We start from the raw sequence: 21,088 nt of genomic DNA on the forward strand, positions 1-21,088 counted from the left end.
GAGAAACATAGCTCTCAAGCTAAAATTGGTCTTTCTAAAAATTCTTTAAAGGAACAGGAAACCACAACATGTTCTTTCACGATTCAGATAGAACATACCATTTAAAACAACTTTCCAATTTACTTACATTAGCAAATTTGCTCCATTCTCTTGTTATCCTTTGCTGAAGGGACAGCATTGCACTACTGGCAGCAAGAGTAACACATCTAGTCAGCCAATCACAATAGACAAATGTGTGCAGGCACCAATCAGCAGCTAGTTTCCACTAGTGTAGAATATGTGCGTATTCTTTTTCAACAAGGGATACCAAGAGAACGAAGCACATTTGGAAAATGGAAGTGAAATGAAAAGTGTCTTAAAATTACATGTTCTATCTGAATCAAGCAAGTTTAATTTTGACTTAACTATCTCTATAAAAGGTACCTCATAGTACTGATGATACTTCTTAGATAAGCTCACCAGAGTGGAGAGCTTTAGAACATTAGGCTTTGTGTATACAGACCTATATATACACACACAAGGGCCTTCTTTAATATAACTTGTGCTTTCCCTGCAAGTTCAGCCCATTTGAATCAGCTGTGGTAAAAATAAAAAAAAAGTGAAAAGCAAAAACAGCCATTTTGTGTATAACAATAAACCTAAATGATTAATGTCTCATATGTTTTATACTCTGCAAGTGTAGGTTGTAGCATGTAACAAGTCGCTGAAAACATTAAAAAGGGAAACCAATTTTACAGCAAAACTGTCCTTTTAAAACATTTCTAACAATGATAAAGCTCATTTACAATACAGAGCAGACAGCAGAGATGATTTTATACAAGATACAGCTAATCTCACACAGAGAATCATAGAAAGGCAGGATCTAAATCTAAATAAACAAAAAGGCAAAATCTAAATCAAACCAAGGAATTTTAAGGATCCAAAAAGGGTCTGGATTTATTAAAGTACTGTTTATAAAAGATCAAGACTGATAAAGTACAGTAATGTAAAATATTCAAGAAATCTACAGTCATAAAAACATAATTTATGACTACCAGATAAATTCCCTCCTGGCAGGGAGAGTCCACGACTTTATTCCTTACTGTTGGGAAATACAACACCTGGCCACCAGGAGGAGGAAAAGACACCCCAGCCAAAGGCTTAAATATCCCTCCCACTTCCCCTATCCCCCCAGTCATTCTGCCGAGGGAACAAGGAAAAGTAGGAGAAACATCAGGGTATAAAGGTGCCAGAAGAAATAATATAAAAAAGGAGCAGCCCAACAAAAATAAATTACGGACAGGGTCGTGGATTCTCCCTGCCAGGAAGCAAAGGAATTTATCTGGTAAGCATAAACTATGTTTTCCTTCCATATGGCAGGGAGAGTCCACAACTTCATTCCTTACTGTTGGGAAAACTATACCCGAGCTCCAGAGGACACTGAATGAATAATGGGAGGGAACAAAAAAGAGGCGGACCCTATTCTGAGGACACCACAGCCTGCAAAACATTTCTCCCATAAGCTGCTTCAGCCGAAGCAAACACATCAAACTTGTAGAATTTTTAAAAAAGTGTGTAAGGAGGACCAGGTAGCCGTCTTAAAAATCTGATCCATAGAGGCTTCGTTCTTAAAAGCCCAGGAGGAAGCCACTGCTCTAGTGGAATGAGCCGTTATCCTCTCACGAGGCGGTCGCCCCGCTGTCTCATAAGCTAAGCGGATGGCACTCCTCAACCAGAAAGATAGGGAAGTCGTAGTAGCCTTCTGCCCCTTACGCTTCCCTGTATAGATGACAAAAAGGAAGATTGTCTGAATTCCTTAGTAGCCTGAAAATAGAACTTCAAGGCACGCACCACATCTAGATTGTGAAGCAAGCGTTCGTTCGCTGAAGAAGGATTAGGACACAAAGAAGTAACAACAATTTCTTGATTAATTTTACGATCTGACACCACCTTAGGGAGGAACCCTAATTTAGTACGTAAAACCACAGCATGGAAAACAAGATAAGGGGGGGTCACATTGCAAAGCAGAAATCTCAGAAACTTTGCGCGCAGAGTCAATAGCCAATAAAAAAAGAACATTCAAAGATAATTTAATATCAACAGTATGCATAGGCTCAAACGGAGCCTGCTGCAAAACACTAAGAACAAGATTGAGGCTCCAAGGCGGAGCCCCAGTTCTAAACACAGGTCTGATCCTAGTCAGAGCCTTAACAAAGGACTGCACAAATGGAATCTCAGCCAATCTCTTGTGCAGTAGCACTGACAGGGCCGATAACTGTCTCTTCAGGAAACAAGTAGCAGATAGACCCTTCTCCAGTCCATCCTGGAGAAAAGATACAATTCTGGCAACCTTAGCCTTATGCCAGGAAAAACCACGCTCTTCACACCAGTACAAGTCCTCCACACTTTATGGTAGATACGACGAGTAACTGGCTTACGAGCTTAACACTCTCGATAACACTCTCAGAAAACCCTCTTTTGGCTAAGACTTAGGGCTAGCTTTATTAAGCCCCTACGGCAGCAAGTTCTCTCAAGAACTTGCTCGCCGGGATTTATCAAGCAGCGGTCACCAGACCGCTGCTTCCCTAACATCTACGCCACCTCTATTGTGGCGAAAATCAATCTCCTCGGTCGAGTCCGACCGAGGAGATTGACAGCTCCTGCCCGCGCGTGATTGGCTGTGCGCGGGCAGGGGGCGGGATTGCACGCAAGCGCAAAATTGCGCTCGTGTGCAATGTTAATTACCTGTGGGTAATTTCGCCCCGCCATAGGCGAGCTGAGGCGTACAGGGGCGCGTATACGTGCCCCTGTGCGCCTCAACGTTGATAAATCTAGTCCTAAGCGTTCAATCTCCACGCAGTCAGTCTCAGAGAATCTAGATTTTGATAAATGAAGGGACCCTGTATCAGCAGATCTCTGCGACAAGGTAACTTCCACTGAGGAGATGAGGACATCCCCACCAGATCTGCAAAGCACGTCCTTCGTGGCCACGACGGAGCAATCGGAATCACTGATACTCGCTCCTGCTTGATGCGAGCTACCACACGAGGGAGAAGCGGTAATGGAGGAAAAATATGAGTCTGAACCTCTATGGTACTGATAGGGCATCTATCAGTTCCACCTGAGGATCCCTCAAGCTTGACCCGTACCTGGGTAGCTTGGTATTAACTTACAAGTATTTCAGCACTCTAGCATGGTATTGCAAGTCACCTATGGGCCACTGCCAAAACCCAAAAATCCATACAAAAAATAGCAAGCAGGTGACAGCAAATTCCCATGAATATTTATTCCAAAAAGACAAAAAAAAGAGGGCAACGTTTCGGGACCTTATCCCTTAATCTTGCCATGGCATGATTAAGGGATAAGGTGCCGAAACGTTGCCCTCTTTTTTGTCTTTTTGGAATAAATATTCATTGGAATTTGCTGTCACCTGCTTGCTATTTTTTTTAGCTTGGTATTAAGACGGGATGCCATGAGATCTATCTCCGGCGTCTCCCACTCTCTGCAAACACCTCGGGTGGAGAGACCATTCCCCTGGGTGAATCTGATAAACTGGGATGAACCCAGAAGGGGCCAAGCCTTCAAGGTATTGAAGATTGCCCGGAATTTCAATATATTGATCGGAAGGGAGGACTCCCCACAGCCCTTGTGCCTTCTTGGCACCCCAAACAGCTCCCCACCAGGAAAGGCTTGCGTCCGTAGTCACAATCTCCCAGGACGGTCTCAAGAAGCACATGCCCTGGGACAGATGATCTGGACAGAGCCACCAAGAGAGCGAGTCTCGACAGGTTGTCCAGCACAATCTGTTGAGACAGATCTGAATGGTCGCCGTTCCATTGTCTCAGCATGCATAGTTGTAAGGGTCTGAGATGGAATCTGGCAAAGGGAATGATGTCCACACAGGACACCATGAGTCCGATCACCTCCATACACTGGGCCACTGAGGGTCTCAAGGAAGCCTGGAGGGCAAGACAAGCAATAGTTAGCTTGCAACATATCTGATCTGTGAGAAATATTCTCATGGATATGGAGTCTATTATCGTCCCCAGGAAATTCACCCCTGTACTTGGAGTAAGAGAACTTTCTTCCAAGTTTATCTTCCACCCATGTGATCAAAGAAGACTGAGAAGGGACTCAGAGTGTTCTTCCACTAGATGAAAAGATGGTGCCTGTACTAAGATATAATACAGGTAAGGCGCTACCGCAATACCTTGTGTTCTGAAAACGGCTAGAAGAGCTCCCAGAACCTTTGAAAATATCTTTGGAGCAGTAGTTAGGCCAAACGGAAGAGCTATGAACTGGAAATGCTGGTCCAGAAAGGCAAACCTCAGGAATTAAAAATGTTCCCTGTGAATTGGAACATGAAGGTATGCATCCTTCAGGTCTATGGTGGTCATAAACTGTACTTCCTGAACTAGAGGAAGGATTGACCGTATTGTCTCCATCTTGAAAGAGGTAACACTCAGAAACTTGTTTAGGCACTTTAGGTCCAGAATTGGATGAAAAGATCCCTCCTTTTTTGGAGCTACGAAAATGTTTAAATAAAACCCCAAACCTCTTTTTGCTGTAGGTAACGGGACAATTACTCCTAGATAGGAGAGATCCTTACGCAACCGAAAAAAGCAGTTCTCTTTTCTGGTCTTATTGTAGACAGTCTGGAGAGTAGGAATCTACCCCTGGGCGGATGAGATTTGAATCCTATCTGGTATCCCTGAGATACAACCTTCATGACACAAGGATCCTGTACATCCTGGAACCAAACATCTGAAAAAAGAGACAGTCTGCCCCCTACTCGATCCGATTCCGGATCGGTGGCCGCCCCTTCATGCCGATTTGTTCTCGGCGGGCTTCTTAGTCTGTTAGGACTTATTTCAGGACTGAGCCAGCTTCCAAGTACTCTTGGGCTGCTCGGACTTGGATGAGGATTGCTGTCGTTGTGATGTGTCAGAACGAAAATTAGACAATTGCCGTCCCTTAGGCCTATTCTTCTTATCCTATGGTGGGAAGGCCCCTTTCCCTCCGGAAACCGTAGAAATAATGGAGTCCAGCCCTGGATCGAATAAAATCTTCCCCTTTAAAAGAAGAGAAAGGAGTCTGGATTTAGAAGTCATATCCGCAGACGAAGACTTCAACCAGAGAGCCGGGAGGGCTAGGACCGCAAAGCCAGAAGCCTTTACATTTAGGCGAATAATCTGCATATTCGCGTCACAGAAAAAGGAGTTAGCAATTCGCAAGTAGGTAGCTGCTCCTTATCCCTTAATCTTGCCATGGCATGATTAAGGGATAAGGTGCCGAAACGTTGCCCTCTTTTTTGTCTTTTTGGAATAAATATTCATTGGAATTTGCTGTCACCTGCTTGCTATTTTTTTTAGCTTGGTATTAAGACGGGATGCCATGAGATCTATCTCCAGCGTCCCCCACTCTCTGCAAACACCTCGGGTGGAGAGACCATTCCCCTGGGTGAATCTGATAAACTGGGATGAACCCAGAAGGGGCCAAGCCTTCAAGGTATTGAAGATTGCCCGGAATTTCAATATATTGATCGGAAGGGAGGACTCCCCACAGTCCTTGTGCCTTCTTGGCACCCCAAACAGCTCCCCACCAGGAAAGGCTTGCGTCCGTAGTCACAATCTCCCAGGACGGTCTCAAGAAGCACATGCCCTGGGACAGATGATCTGGACAGAGCCACCAAGAGAGCGAGTCTCGACAGGTTGTCCAGCACAATCTGTTGAGACAGATCTGAATGGTCGCCGTTCCATTGTCTCAGCATGCATAGTTGTAAGGGTCTGAGATGGAATCTGGCAAAGGGAATGATGTCCACACAGGACACCATGAGTCCGATCACCTCCATACACTGAGCCACTGAGGGTCTCAAGGAAGCCTGGAGGGCAAGACAAGCAATAGTTAGCTTGCAACATATCTGATCTGTGAGAAATATTCTCATGGATATGGAGTCTATTATCGTCCCCAGGAAATTCACCCCTGTACTTGGAGTAAGAGAACTTTCTTCCAAGTTTATCTTCCACCCATGTGATCAAAGAAGACTGAGAAGGGACTCAGAGTGTTCTTCCACTAGATGAAAAGATGGTGCCTGTACTAAGATATAATACAGGTAAGGCGCTACCGCAATACCTTGTGTTCTGAAAACGGCTAGAAGAGCTCCCAGAACCTTTGAAAATATCTTTGGAGCAGTAGTTAGGCCAAACGGAAGAGCTATGAACTGGAAATGCTGGTCCAGAAAGGCAAACCTCAGGAATTAAAAATGTTCCCTGTGAATTGGAACATGAAGGTATGCATCCTTCAGGTCTATGGTGGTCATAAACTGTACTTCCTGAACTAGAGGAAGGATTGACCGTATTGTCTCCATCTTGAAAGAGGTAACACTCAGAAACTTGTTTAGGCACTTTAGGTCCAGAATTGGATGAAAAGTTCCCTCCTTTTTTGGAGCTACGAAAATGTTTAAATAAAACCCCAAACCTCTTTTTGCTGTAGGTAACGGGACAATTACTCCTAGATAGGAGAGATCCTTACGCAACCGAAAAAAAGCAGTTCTCTTTTCTGGTCTTATTGTAGACAGTCTGGAGAGTAGGAATCTACCCCTGGGCGGATGAGATTTGAATCCTATCTGGTATCCCTGAGATACAACCTTCATGACACAAGGATCCTGTACATCCTGGAACCAAGCATCTGAAAAAAGAGACAGTCTGCCCCCTACTCGATCCGATTCCGGATCGGTGGCCGCCCCTTCATGCCGATTTGTTCTCGGCGGGCTTCTTAGTCTGTTAGGACTTATTTCAGGACTGAGCCAGCTTCCAAGTACTCTTGGGCTGCTCGGACTTGGATGAGGATTGCTGTCGTTGTGATGTGTCAGAACGAAAATTAGACAATTGCCGTCCCTTAGGCCTATTCTTCTTATCCTATGGTGGGAAGGCCCCTTTCCCTCCGGAAACCGTAGAAATAATGGAGTCCAGCCCTGGACCGAATAAAATCTTCCCCTTTAAAAGAAGAGAAAGGAGTCTGGATTTAGAAGTCATATCCGCAGACGAAGACTTCAACCAGAGAGCCGGGAGGGCTAGGACCGCAAAGCCAGAAGCCTTTACATTTAGGCGAATAATCTGCATATTCGCGTCACAGAAAAAGGAGTTAGCAATTCGCAAGTAGGTAGCTGCTCCAGCAACCGCGGCTACAGCCGACGCCGGTTTAAATAAAAACACTGTATGTTTAAACATCTTCCTCAGAAAAGTTTCCATTTTCTTATCCATAGGCTGTCTAAAAGAAGAACTATCTTCCAGTGGGATAGTAGTACGCTTAGCCATTGTAGAAATAGCACCATCCACCGTAAGGATGGAGCCCCACAAATCTAATTGAGAGTCAGGGACCGGGATTTTTTTATTTTTTTTTAAACTAGACGAGGGGGAAAAAGAAGTTCCTATTCTTTCCCATTCGTTACTAATAATGTTCGCCATCTTAACTGGCACAGGAAATGTCAGAGGGACCTTCCTGCCATCATAAACTCTGTCTAATTTCGGTATCTTAGGTTCCTCAGGGAGTTTAGCCTCTGGAACCTCTAGCGTTGACAGAATCTCCTTTAATATAAAACGCAGATGCTCAATTTTAAATATAAAGGAGAGTTCCCCCGCTGAAGAAGGTTTAGAAACTGAAGTCTCCGACTCAGAAAGTTCACCCTCTGAAGCTACAGAGGTTAACTTATCCTCGGATAGCTGGGACATAGTAGCTAAATCCGACAAATATTAAGAAGACTCTAGTTCAGGAGAACTATGTTTAACCTTTCTCTTACATTTGCTAGAGGGAGGTAAGGCACTCAGGGCCGCAGACACAGCCGATAAAAACTGCACGGTAAAGTCCGCCAGAAAAAAGGCCCCCTCCAGATGGAGGATTAGTTGAGCCACGAAGAACTGCATGTGGAGCGGGTAGTGTAGAAAGGGTAGTAATCTCTCGGGACACAGATTCCTGAGAGGTTGACGGTTCAGAGGGGCTAATAGCGCTATGAGTATTCTCAGACTTGTCTTCCTTCTTAGACTTTAGAACAGTGCTTAGGCAGGTGAGCAAACGACGGCCTCCTCACAATATAAACAGGAAATATTAATCAGTACAGAAGGAGCCGAACCTTCTACCATACCATAGCTAAGATATATCCACAGAAGGACAGACAAAGAAGAACACTTTTATTAAAAAAATGGCAGCTTTATAATCCCAATGGCTGGGGCACTCACCACCTCCTAGACCCAGACAGCCAACGGTGAAAACGCTCTGCTAAGGAGTGATGTCAGCAGCAGGATCGTAGGAAAATGAAAAGACCGCACCCGGTCACATGGTGCATAGGACAGGACTTCCCCTGCTATGAAAAAGGTGCTAAGCTATTATGAGCTGCACAACACTCAAAAACGAAAGTGAAACCTGTTTGTTCCAGGCCAAAAGCACACAGTCTATGAGCCCAAAAAACTCAGACTTTGGCTGGGGTGTCTTTGCCTCCTCCTGGTGGCCAGGTGTTGTATTTCCCAAAAGTAAGGAATGAAGTTGTGGACTCTCCCTGCCTTATGGAAGGAAAGTATTTATTGCTATAAATGGTGTGTGTGTTTGCACAATAATCACTGAAGATCACGTGTGTGGGGGAAGGTTGTCAAGGCCTAGACAGTCACAATACTCATTTATATTTATCGGATAACCATTCCACAATACTCTGCTACCTCTCCTCGTTTGCAGCACACACACTGCTCCTCTACAAAGCTACTAGCTAATTCCTGTCTGCTGTGAGTGTATAGGTGGGTATGTAACACTGATCTTGCCAAAGTAAATATTACTATCAAATTAATAAAGTTTCTAAAACGTTTTGGGAGTTTAAATAAAAAATGGTGGTTCTTTTTTCTTTTCCAAAAGGTTGGCTCTTCTTGGTATATAGCAATCATTAAAAAGACTTGTTTTAGTCCAGATGACAAATTCAAATTCTATTTAAAAGTACATAAAGAAAAGACCTTAACAAATTGATTTGATTTGCTTCACAGATTTTGGGATTTCTCATCTAATTTACATGCAAGTCTGTTATACGGTTTGCTACATATTAGTTAAGTATATTTCTAGGCAGCATATTAATGCTTTTAAATATTTGTCTAAACCAAATTCAGCTTTGAATACCCTAGTTTTGCGTGTGAGCGTTTTTTTGCAGCTTACAAATAACTCATACATTTATGGAACTATTTAAACATGTTCTACAACAATGAATACAAGCAAACAGCTCAGCTCACATATAAAGCTTTTGCCTAAGCTAGGCTTTCCTGCACTGTGCCCAGGGGAGTATTTTGGCCTAGGCAAACGAGGCACTTGCCTAGGGCAACAGATTTGGAGGGTGCAGCATTTTTTTGTGGCTATATTTGTAAGAAGCTTACAGTTATTTTAGAAGCATTATACAGGTATATAATGAGAGATTTTGACCAAAAAATTTACATTCTAAGGGGGTATAATAAGAGACTTCCCATAGAACTTACAGTTTAGCGGTAGCTCTGAACCTTTCTTCCTTTCAGTTAGGTATTGCCTTTAGTTCTGTTGGCTTTCAGCCTTAGTATTGTGTTTGGGGAAGTAATTCTATATATGTACTGTATATATATATATATATATATATATATATATATATATATATATATATATATATATATATATATATCAACAATTGATAGGATTTGTGTGTGTATGTGTGTGCATGAGTGTGTCTGTATAACTCTGTGTGTGGGGGGGTAGGGGGGCAGCAGAATTTTGAGTGCCTAGGGCAGCACAAAATCTAAATACACCACTGACTGTGCCAACTACAATACTTACAATGATGCAACCACAAATTCAGCTAATATGACAAAAAAACAAAGGGTTAAAAATGTTAAATGCAAGTTGAATTTTTCTGATATGCATTAATATTTTTCTAGAGTACACAACATGTTTTCTTTCATGATTCAGAGCATACAAATTTAAAAAAAGTTTCCAACTTACTTCTGTCATCACGTTTGTTTCATTAAAGGGATACCCAGGTTGGTAGTGTGCACATGTCCGTAGCACATGGCAGGAAAAAATGCTGCCATCTAGTGTGCTTGCTAATGTATAACATTCTTGCAAAACTGCTGCCATATAGTGTTGCAGAGACATGCACACTCCTAAGAGCACCTGCCTGCTTTTCAACAAAGGAGACCAAGAGAATGAAGAAAATTTGATAATCGAAATAAAATTAAAAAGTTGTGTAAAATTGCATTCTCTATCTGAATCATGAAAGACAAAAATTGGGTTTTATATCTCTTTAAATACTAATATTTTATAACCAACTCACCTGAGATTAAGACGGGCAACAGATCCTTTACAGTGTTCATTGAATTTACAAGCATGACACGATGCTCCTGATGGGTTAATTCCTGTTGACGCTCATCGATCATTTTCGCCATCTTGGTCATACCTGTAAAACAAACGGCCCCATAAAACTCACAGTATATTTTCTGTTCCCTGCTGCCATTAAACTAAAGATACAGAAATGCACCAGTCATTTTATTTACACACTAATGTTTGTGCATAATTATGTGTATTACTATGTGTTCACCCCACTCAGGAGATGCAATGTATTGGCTCAGAGTAAGTCAAGGCCAGGGAACCAATCAGCAGTGACTTATGCACATGGCCACCAATCACCAGTTTGTTTAGGATCAGTTCAGGAGTGACATATGCAAACGGCCACCAATCACCAGCTTGTTTGGGATCAGTTCAGCAGTGACATATGCACACGGCCACCAATCACCAGCTTGTTTGGGATCAGTTCAGCAGTGACATATGCACATGGCCACCAATCACCAGCTTGTTTGGGATCAGTTCAGCAGTGACATATGCACATGGCCACCAATCACCAGTTTGTTTAGGATCAGTTCAGCAGTAACATATGCACATGGCCACCAATCACCAGCTTGTTTGGGGTCAGTTCAGCAGTAACATATGCACATGGCCACCAATCACCACAATCACCAGCTTGTTTGGGATCAGTTCAGCAGTGACATATGCACATGGCCACCAATCACCAGTTTGTTTGGGATCAGCTCAGCAGTGACATATGCACATGGCCACCAATCCCCAGCTTGTTTCGGATCAGTTCAGCAGTGACATATGCACATGGCCACCAATCCCCAGTTTGTTTGGGATCAGTTCAGCAGTGACATATGCACATGGCCACCAATCACCAGTTTGTTTGGGATCAGTTCAGCAGTGACATATGCACATGGCCACCAATTACCAGCTTGTTGGGATCAGTTCAGCAGTGACATATGCACATGGCCACCAATCACCAGCTTGTTGGGATCAGTTCAGCAGTGACATATGCACATGGCCACCAATAACCAGCTTGTTGGGATCAGTTCAGCAGTGACACATGCACATGGCCACCAATCATCAGTTTGTTGGGATCAGTTCAGCAGTGACATATGCACATGGCCACCAATCACCAGCTTGTTGGGATCAGTTCAGCAGTATGGCCAGTGGGGGAGGTGAACTATGCGTCTCACCATTTTGTAGGTTTTAAACATAGTTACAAGAAAGCATGGAAATTATATATATATTCTGCATAACCTGTTAAAAGCCCCACACCTCTGTCTTGTCAAAAGAATGAAGGATCCCATATAATATACCTATAAAATATTTTCTTGACATATTTGTTAATCACTACTTGACACTGTGATATGTTATACCTGAAACCAGCACAGTTGCTAATGTGAGATCATATCAATATGGCTTCATGAAGACTCCTTTAACACAGTACAAGCATGGCAGGAAACCATTTGTGAGATTTCAAGGAGATGCCAGATATGTAAAACTCTTGCAACAATAATGATATATTTCCTATTAAGTTTCCTTCCTGAATGATATGGAGACTTTAAAAACAAAACAAAATAAAAACATAAAACAGCAGCATGTCAAGAAATGTGTAAAATAAACAAACTACTTCTGATGTTTATTACAATTTAAAGATCAAAGTCTTTCACCCAAAGTCAAGAGGAGCTAAGCCTTTGAAGTGGGTTTATACAGCCCAAGACAAAGTCATCCCCACTAAGATCAGGGTCTGACTTACAAGGCTGGTGCCTTAGGCAAAGGTTTCTGAGGGTCCCCCCATGAACTCTTCATTTAAATGCACAGTATAACTTTACTAAAACTGGGGGAAGCTACCAATACTAACGGCAATGGGTAACCTTCTTTGTGGCACATAAAGTACAACATACAGAGAAATGATTTCATCACAACCAGGCAAGAAACTTTGGAAATAAAAAGTTCTTAAGCTGCAGCTTAAAGGGACATGATACCCAAAGTGTAAAGCACTTAAAGGTGATGCATCATAGATGTAAGAAGCTGAATAGAAAATATCACCTGAACATCACTATGTAAAAAAAAAAAAAAGGAAGATATTTACCTCAAAATGTCCTAAGTATTCACACGTCACTGTAAAGAGGCTTTAGTCCTAGGACTTGCAAGGGAGTGTGTATCTGTCATGTGCAGGCACATTCATGTTATTTCAGTTTAAGGAAGTTTACTGTAAAATCTCATGAGATCATAGCAAAGCAATGCATGACCTCAGCACTGCTGATGCTCATTGGCTATTGTGTGTTGTTGTCCCCCCCCCCCCCCCCCCACACACAACTTACAGCTTTACAGCAGCTGAAGTATAAGTGTTCACAGAGCACTTACTCTGGTGAGCAGAAGAAATTTTGAGTTAAAATATTTTCCATTTTTACATATAGATGTTCAGGTGATAATTTCTTTTCAGTTTTTACAGTTATGCATTTAGCATATGGGTATTATGTCCCTTTAATATAAGCCAGCACTTCTATGATCTATTGGTTTAACCCTCCTAATTAGGTGAATACAGAGGTCACGTACCAGGCCCCAAATTCTTAGTGTATGTGACAAGATCCTCCATGCTCTCCACAACTTCAGCTACCGTCAGATACTCCAGAATTCCTTTGCATACTCTGATTATTTTTCTTACCTTAAAAATAAATAAATATACATTAAATTGGCCTGTGGCGTAATTGGCGTCAGCTGTCAATGCACCTACTTACATATAAGCCTATCCCTTAAAGATCATCATTAAACATCTTCAATTCTGCATTGTTTTATGTTTAATGTGCTAAATAAAGTGATCACGTTTCCTTTTGACTCTGAGCACGACTGCTTTTTGTTTTTTTGTTCAGCGTAAGTGGCTGTGTCCTGCCGCTAGTTATAGTTCCTCTCCGCTTGCTCTTCAGAATGAAGTCAGTATGGAATAGGGTTGCTACTTCGGCCATGCTTTCCTGGACACTAATGAGTTACACATGCTACAGGGTGTGCAGAAGACAACATGCATTGCGCACCTAAACAGTACACGAATAGTGACCCTGGACAGCACTATTCATGTTCCTCCTTACATACCGTGAAGCATGTGTAACTCATAAGTGTCCAGGAAAACATGGCCGAGGTGGCAACCCTAGTATGGAACCAGAAGCGCAGTTTCTTCACTACATATCCCATGAAGGTTGTAAGCTTTTTTCCCTCTATTTCAGGATTATATTACCATTTTTAACCACAACACACCTTCTCTGTAACTTGCTGAACATGTGCATTGCCATTATATATTACAGCAAAATTATAAACACTTTAAAGAACAATATTAAAGATTTCAGAGATGAATATTTTCAATATATAGATGCCGATATACCAGAGGCTGACAAGTAGGTGAACCCTAAAACAATGCAATTGAGACAGCAAATTCTCCAGGGAGCCCTTTAATCCGTCTGTAACAGTCTGCATCCCCGCCTCATCAATATTTATTTTACTTTAAATCCATTGACCTGTGGCGTAAAATCCAGGTCAACGCTGCTACAGTACCTCAGCTTCATCAAAGGTCAGCAGAAGGTCTGAGGTGCCAGAAAGAATTCCTCGGGACCCATCAATGAGGTAGTCACGAGCCGGGACCGAGTATGGATCTGCGTGCAGCATCTGGGCTGCCTGGACAAGCTTAGCACAGGCATTTTCTACCCTGAATAAAAGGACATAAAAACATATTTATAGTACTGAAGGGAGGCATCTTTTAAAGGGACATAAAAGTTCCCAATGGTTCATTTTACCTGTCGGTGTGTATTTAATTGTTTGCACACTACTTTAAATTTATTTTGTTATTTAAAATAGCTGATTGTGCCTGTTGAAAAACACCACCTATGCCTTAAATGAGGGTAGGATATTTTTGCAATTGGAAAATAGCAAAAATATCCCCCCCCCCCCCCCTGCAGGCTTGGTCTATTTATATGGGCATGTCCTTGAGAATAGGTAACGGTTTCAATGAACAAAACAGATATTTTATAAAATTTTGAATATATTTAATACTCTGCAGTAGTTATCAGTCATTTGGAACACATTAGTGGAAGAAGATTTTACAGTAAAGTTTCCCTTTTAGTTTGTTTGTTTTTTACGATAATCTCACATGAGAAACATTGCAGTTGCATAATAAACCACATCAACTGTCCAAGTTCCTTCTTACTTTCTAATAAAAACTAATGAAATTAAAATGACACAATGTATCTCAACAAAAGCCATGGTGACTTCCGCTTAGAACTCAAGATGCGTGTAGAAATGTAAATATGCATACAGAATTACAGATAAATCCAAGATATGTCTTTATCTACAAACAACATGCTACATGAATAACCCACACAGAGGGGAACAATTATAACTCATTACTATTTATAGGATCTGGAGTAAAAAAAAAAAAAAAACACAATGATTATAAATACATTAGAATTGGGAAACCACAGCGATAAAAAGGCATTAAATTCAAACCATGAAATACAGTTGTTAAACATGTTAAAATATTTGGCATTAATATGGATAAGCTACTACATTTTTTTTTTTTAAAGGGCACTTTCTGAAGCATCAGCTGCTACTAAGCATGTGCAAGACTTCACAGTATTTACATACATTAGACTGAGATTGTCTGATAGCGGTCACATGATACAGGGGCAGAGAAACTAAAGGAAACTTTTACAATTGTCAGAAGAAAAAAAATACTGCTCATTTAAAATTCAATATTCACTCATTGGTTGCTTAAAGGGCCATAATACCCAAATGTTTAAACACTTTAAAGTGCTGCAGCATAGCTGTAAAAAGCTGACTAGAAAATATCACCTGAACATCTCTATGTAAAAAAGAAAGGTATTTTACCTCAAAAGTTCCTCAGTAGCCACCTCCCATTGTAAAGGATTTCTAAGCAGCATTTTAGTGTGTCTGTCCTGGGACAGCTGAAAGGATGAGCATCGTGAACTCTATTATTTCACCAATCAGGTAAAGGAAGCTTACTATGAAATCTCATGAGAGTTAAGTCAAATTTCATGAGATCACAGTAAGAGTTCATGACCTCAGCACTGCTGATGCTGATTGGCTGCTGTTCATTTCTTCATTTTTTTTTATATTTTTACCTGCAGCTGGGAGCAGGTGAGTATAACTTTTTACACAGAACTTACTCTGCTGAGCTGAGGAGATTGTGAGATAAAATATCTTCCTTTTTTACATAGAGATGCTCAGGTGATATTTTCCTGTCAGCTTTTTACAGTTATACCGCATCAGTTTCAAGTGATTTAGCATATGAATATTATGTCCCGTTAAGACAATTTCTAAAGCTCTACTGGTGCAAATAGAACACCTTCACAAGCATAAATACAAAACAAACCGTTTTCGCTTTAGTTAAAAAAATTATAAATTAAAAAACGGATACATCGTGTCAGTATAAGGGTTTTCATTAGACATCCCTTACGTTTCTCATAAACAAAGAGCATTACAATAAGTGACAAGGCTGAACAGAATGTCACACCTCCCAGTGACGGCAGCACTTTCCTGTGAATCTCACACAGTACTCACTTGATGAATGCAGGAGGCATATCCCGCTTCATAATCTGATCTTCTGTAGTCTGCACAGTCTCCTTCCCAACCTGAAAGCAAAAACAGACAGTGTCACTCAAACACACACCAGTGCACACTCACCTTGCACAATTCATGGCAGCAACACACCTTAGTTTATTGAGGAATCAAAATAAAACTAACGAATCAGAAATTTTAAGAGACTTTTCAATTTACTTCTGTAATCAAATTTGCTTTGTTTTCTCTTGGTATCCTTTGTTAAAGAGCAAACATGTGACGGCTCAGGAGCAGCAGTGCACAACTGGATGCTAGCTGGTGAATGGTGGCTGCATATATATGCCTCTTGTCACTGGCTCAAACAATCTGTTCACCTATCTCCTAGTAGTGCATAGCTGCTCTGGAGCTAACTTTAGCTATGTGTTTAAACAGTTATGTTCAAGCAGTAATGCAATAACATGTTTCAACACACTGTTCCTTAAATAAAATTATATAAAAAATAAAAAGGTTTTAAAACGGATACGGACAACTTACCTAGATATACTGGTAACAGTAATCATGCACAAAAACCACCTTTTTTACATCATACATACATATATATATATATATATATATATATATATATATATATATATATATATATATATATATAATACATACATATATAATACATACATATATAATACATACATATATACATATATAATACATACATATATAATACATACATATTACATATAATACATACATATTACATATAAAATACATACATATATAATACATACATATATAATACATACATATTACATATAATACATACATATTACATATAATACATACATATATAATACATACATATTACATATAATACATACATATATAATACATACATAATACATACATATTACATATAATACATACATATTACATATAATACATACATATTACATATAATACATACATATTACATATAATACATACATATATAATACATACATATTACATATAATACATACATATATAATACATACATAATACATACATATTACATATAATACATACATATTACATATAATACATACATATTACATATAATACATACATATTACATATAATACATACATATTACATATAATACATATATAATACATACATATATAATACATACATATATAATACATACATATATAATACATACATATATAATACATACATATTACATATAATACATACATAATACATACATATTACATATAATACATACATAATACATACATATTACATATAATACATACATATTACATATAATACATACATATATAATACATACATATTACATATAATACATACATATATAATACATACATATTACATATAATACATACATATATAATACATACATATTACATATAATACATACATATATAATACATACATATATAATACATACATATATAATACATACATATTACATATAATACATACATATTACATATAATACATATATAATACATACATATATAATACATACATATATAATACATACATATATAATACATACATATATAATACATACATATATAATACATACATAATACATACATATTACATATAATACATACATATTACATATAATACATACATATTACATATAATACATACATATTACATATAATACATACATATATAATACATACATATATAATACATACATATATAATACATACATATATAATACATACATATATAATACATACATATATAATACATACATATATAATACATACATATATAATACATACATATATAATACATACATAATACATACATATTACATATAATACATACATATTACATATAATACATACATATTACATATAATACATACATATTACATATAATACATACATATATAATACATACATATATAATACATATATAATACATACATATATAATACATACATATATAATACATACATATATAATACATACATATATAATACATATTACATATAATACATACATATATAATACATACATATTACATATAATACATACATATATAATACATACATATTACATATAATACATACATATATAATACATACATATTACATATAATACATACTACATACATAATACATACATATTACATATAATACATACATATTACATATAATACATACATATATAATACATACATATTACATATGATACATACATATTTAATACATACATATAAACACACACACACACATTTATTCCAGTTACAGTATGGTGGAGATAAAAGCATTAGATTAAAATCCCCCATTTCATAAAAATAAGAGCTATAGAATTATTGAATATAAAATTAGCAAATCTAGGCAATTATCCCCGCTTGTGTTTCCCCAGTAGTACTCTGTATGCATTGTTACCAACTCTTACCCAGAGTTCTCTGCTGCATTGTTACCAACTCTTACCCAGAGTTCCCAGGTATGTGCATTTGAATGCTTCATTAGCATCCAAATGCAGAAGAAGACGGTTGTTTGTGGCATTGGGCTGTTTTCAGAGTCAGATTCCTCCTTGTGAAAATGAAGGAATTGAGCTCCGAAAAGAGATGAACGCCATGAGCGGCTGCCTTCTTCGCATTCAGATACTAACAAAGTATCCAAATGCACATACCTAGTATCATTGTATACAGAGTACTTCTGGGGAAAAGCATGCAGGGATACTTGCCTTTTACTATAATATAATTTTTTATATCTCTCTCTTTATAGCTCTCTCTCTCTCTTTATATCTCTCTCTCTCTCTCTTTATCTCTCTCTCTCTTTATCTCTCTCTCTCTCTCTCTGAGAGAGAGAGAGAGAGAGAGAGATAAAGAGAGAGAGAGAGAGAGAGAGAGAAAGAAAGAGAGTGAGCGAGTGACAAAAGGCATATATGCATGGCCACCAATCAGCAGCCATCTCCCAGAAATGCATTGCTGCTCTTCAGCCTACCTAGGTATGCTTTTCAGCAAATGATATCAAGAGAACAAAAGTAAAATTAACAATAGAGGTAAATTGAAAAGTATTATAAATATTGCTGATAGATTCATTATCCTTCATGCCAAGCTCAGCAGTGCTTTTTCTGAAGGCTGGTGAGGAGAAGCAACATTGTAGCAGGCCCTATTTAGCCATCAGAACAGAATTGCCTACTGTTTTTAAAGGGATATGAAAAGAAAAATTGATAGAAATATTCAAGCTGAAGTATTGCTGGCAGGCTGATTAGAACACTGTAGTGAGTTAAAGGGACAGTGTAGTGAAATATTTTCCCCTCTGTAATGTGTTCCCATGATTCATAGATTACACAATCAATAGAGCTCCAGATTTTGCACCTCATTAACTTACTAAGCTGTAAGAATATCATGTGTCAACGCTTAGCCACAAACCTTATAACATTTCACATCTTCAATAATTAATGGTAACCTGAAAGATGGCTCAGACTAAATAAGGCAAAAACTGAGCTGCATATAATACCACCTAGATTATCCCCTATTTGGGGCTGGATTTATCAAAGTACGACAGACAGGGGTATACATCTGCGCTCCGGTCAGCTAAGCATCACCTTCTTGTATTTAACATTACGGCTAGTGTGCAATGCCGCCCCCGAGAATGGGCTGTCAACCTCCCGGGGTCAGAAAAGTCAGTGGGGATTGAGATACACCACATAACAGGTAGCGATGTGGGTTAAGAAGCAGCGGTCAGAATATATATATACACACACACATAGATAAAATGATGCTCCCGGTGGGTGGCTGTGACAGAGAGGTACTAAATGTTCATTTTCCATCGTTCTCTCTCAGTATTGGCTTTTGAGTAAACGGTAATAAAGAAAATAAGGAGAACTTTGTTTAAATAATCAGACAGATAACCTAATGAGATATCCTCTCCCTACAAGATCAGCCCACTGTACTGGGTTGTGGTTTCAGTTAGCAGAAATAGTTATTTCATATACAAAAATATACCTTAAGAAACAAATTTCCCAACTCTGCAGCTGGTATAACAAGTAACTGGAAACACTTTACTTGGATTAATCACATACAGTGTTCTCCCCAGGACCTTTTAAATGGATGCACCACCCGGCTGATTTTACTGACCACCCGGCAAAATTTTAGTAATTATTGCTGGCAAAATTTTATAATATTTCATATATTAATTTATTTACATTTTTTTTTGGGGGGGGGGGGGGGAACTAATTTGCACATAACATTTTATTATTAACAGCTATAGATCCGCAGCATGAGTGGTTTTCTCACAACACATAGTGAAACATTCCTGAAGTCCTGACCCAGCAGGGTTGAACAAGGAGACTGCCAGTTCCTTTGCCCCTGAAGGGAAGGAAGTGAAAAAAAAAAAATCTTAATCTGGAGAATGTGTCTCATTCACGGCAGTTATGAGATAATCACAGTGACCCATTACACATATTTTCCATCTGCATATTCCATCATAAAGACCAAAAGAAACATAACAATAGCAACTGTATCCCATTAAACTTGCAGCCTGATCATCTTTTGAAATATAGAAAACAAATATGCAGTTGGAAAAATGTAATCCATACATATTCATCTTTTTATTGTAAGAGTGCAGATTTACTAACATATCTTAATGATGCTGTTTCATTAAAGGGCCATTATACACTCATTTTTTCTTTGCATAAATGTTTTGTAGATGATCTATTTATATAGCCCATAAAAGTTTTTTGTTTTTTTTAAATGTATAGTTTTACTTATTTTTAAATAATATTGCTCTGATTTTCAAACTCCTAACCAAGCCCCAAAGTTTTATGAGAATACTGACGTATACCTACTCCAGCTTGCTCCTGTTTGTGTAAAGGGTCTTTTCATATGCAAAAGAAGGGGGAGGGGGGAGTCTTATTTGCCACTTGCAGTGGGCTTTCCAGCTACCTTTTCAACAGAGCTAAACTGAAAGCTTCTAAGTAAGTTTTTAAACCATTTTATACTGGATTTTTATATCGGTATCTGTGCATCTTATTCTTTATAGTAGTGTCTATTACATGCAGTTATATGAAAATGAGTGTATACTGTCCATTTAAGGCTTGTTAGTTTCAAGAACTACTAACAACTTTATAGATTATTCTACCTATACTGATATGAACACTTATATCTGTCTGGCTCTAAAGTAAGTGTGCGCCTGATCGAAATTCGATAAAACCATTTG

General features: G+C 38.7%; 1 protein-coding gene across 2 annotated transcripts in view; it reads right to left on the reverse strand.

The window, feature by feature from the left end:
* Positions 1–21,088, reverse strand: part of VCL (vinculin) — a 120,172-nt gene that overhangs the window by 50,415 nt on the left and 48,669 nt on the right. For both annotated transcript variants that reach the window (XM_053692152.1, XM_053692153.1), the window contains exons 2-5: positions 15,895–15,965; positions 13,873–14,023; positions 12,886–12,994; positions 10,307–10,429 (exon numbers count right to left, since the gene is read on the reverse strand). In XM_053692152.1, the coding sequence (XP_053548127.1) occupies positions 10,307–10,429; positions 12,886–12,994; positions 13,873–14,023; positions 15,895–15,965 (454 nt within the window). The remainder of the gene's footprint in view (positions 1–10,306; positions 10,430–12,885; positions 12,995–13,872; positions 14,024–15,894; positions 15,966–21,088) is intronic.

Source organism: Bombina bombina, chromosome 9 (genome assembly GCF_027579735.1).
Source record: "Bombina bombina isolate aBomBom1 chromosome 9, aBomBom1.pri, whole genome shotgun sequence".
Lineage (NCBI taxonomy): Eukaryota > Metazoa > Chordata > Amphibia > Anura > Bombinatoridae > Bombina > Bombina bombina.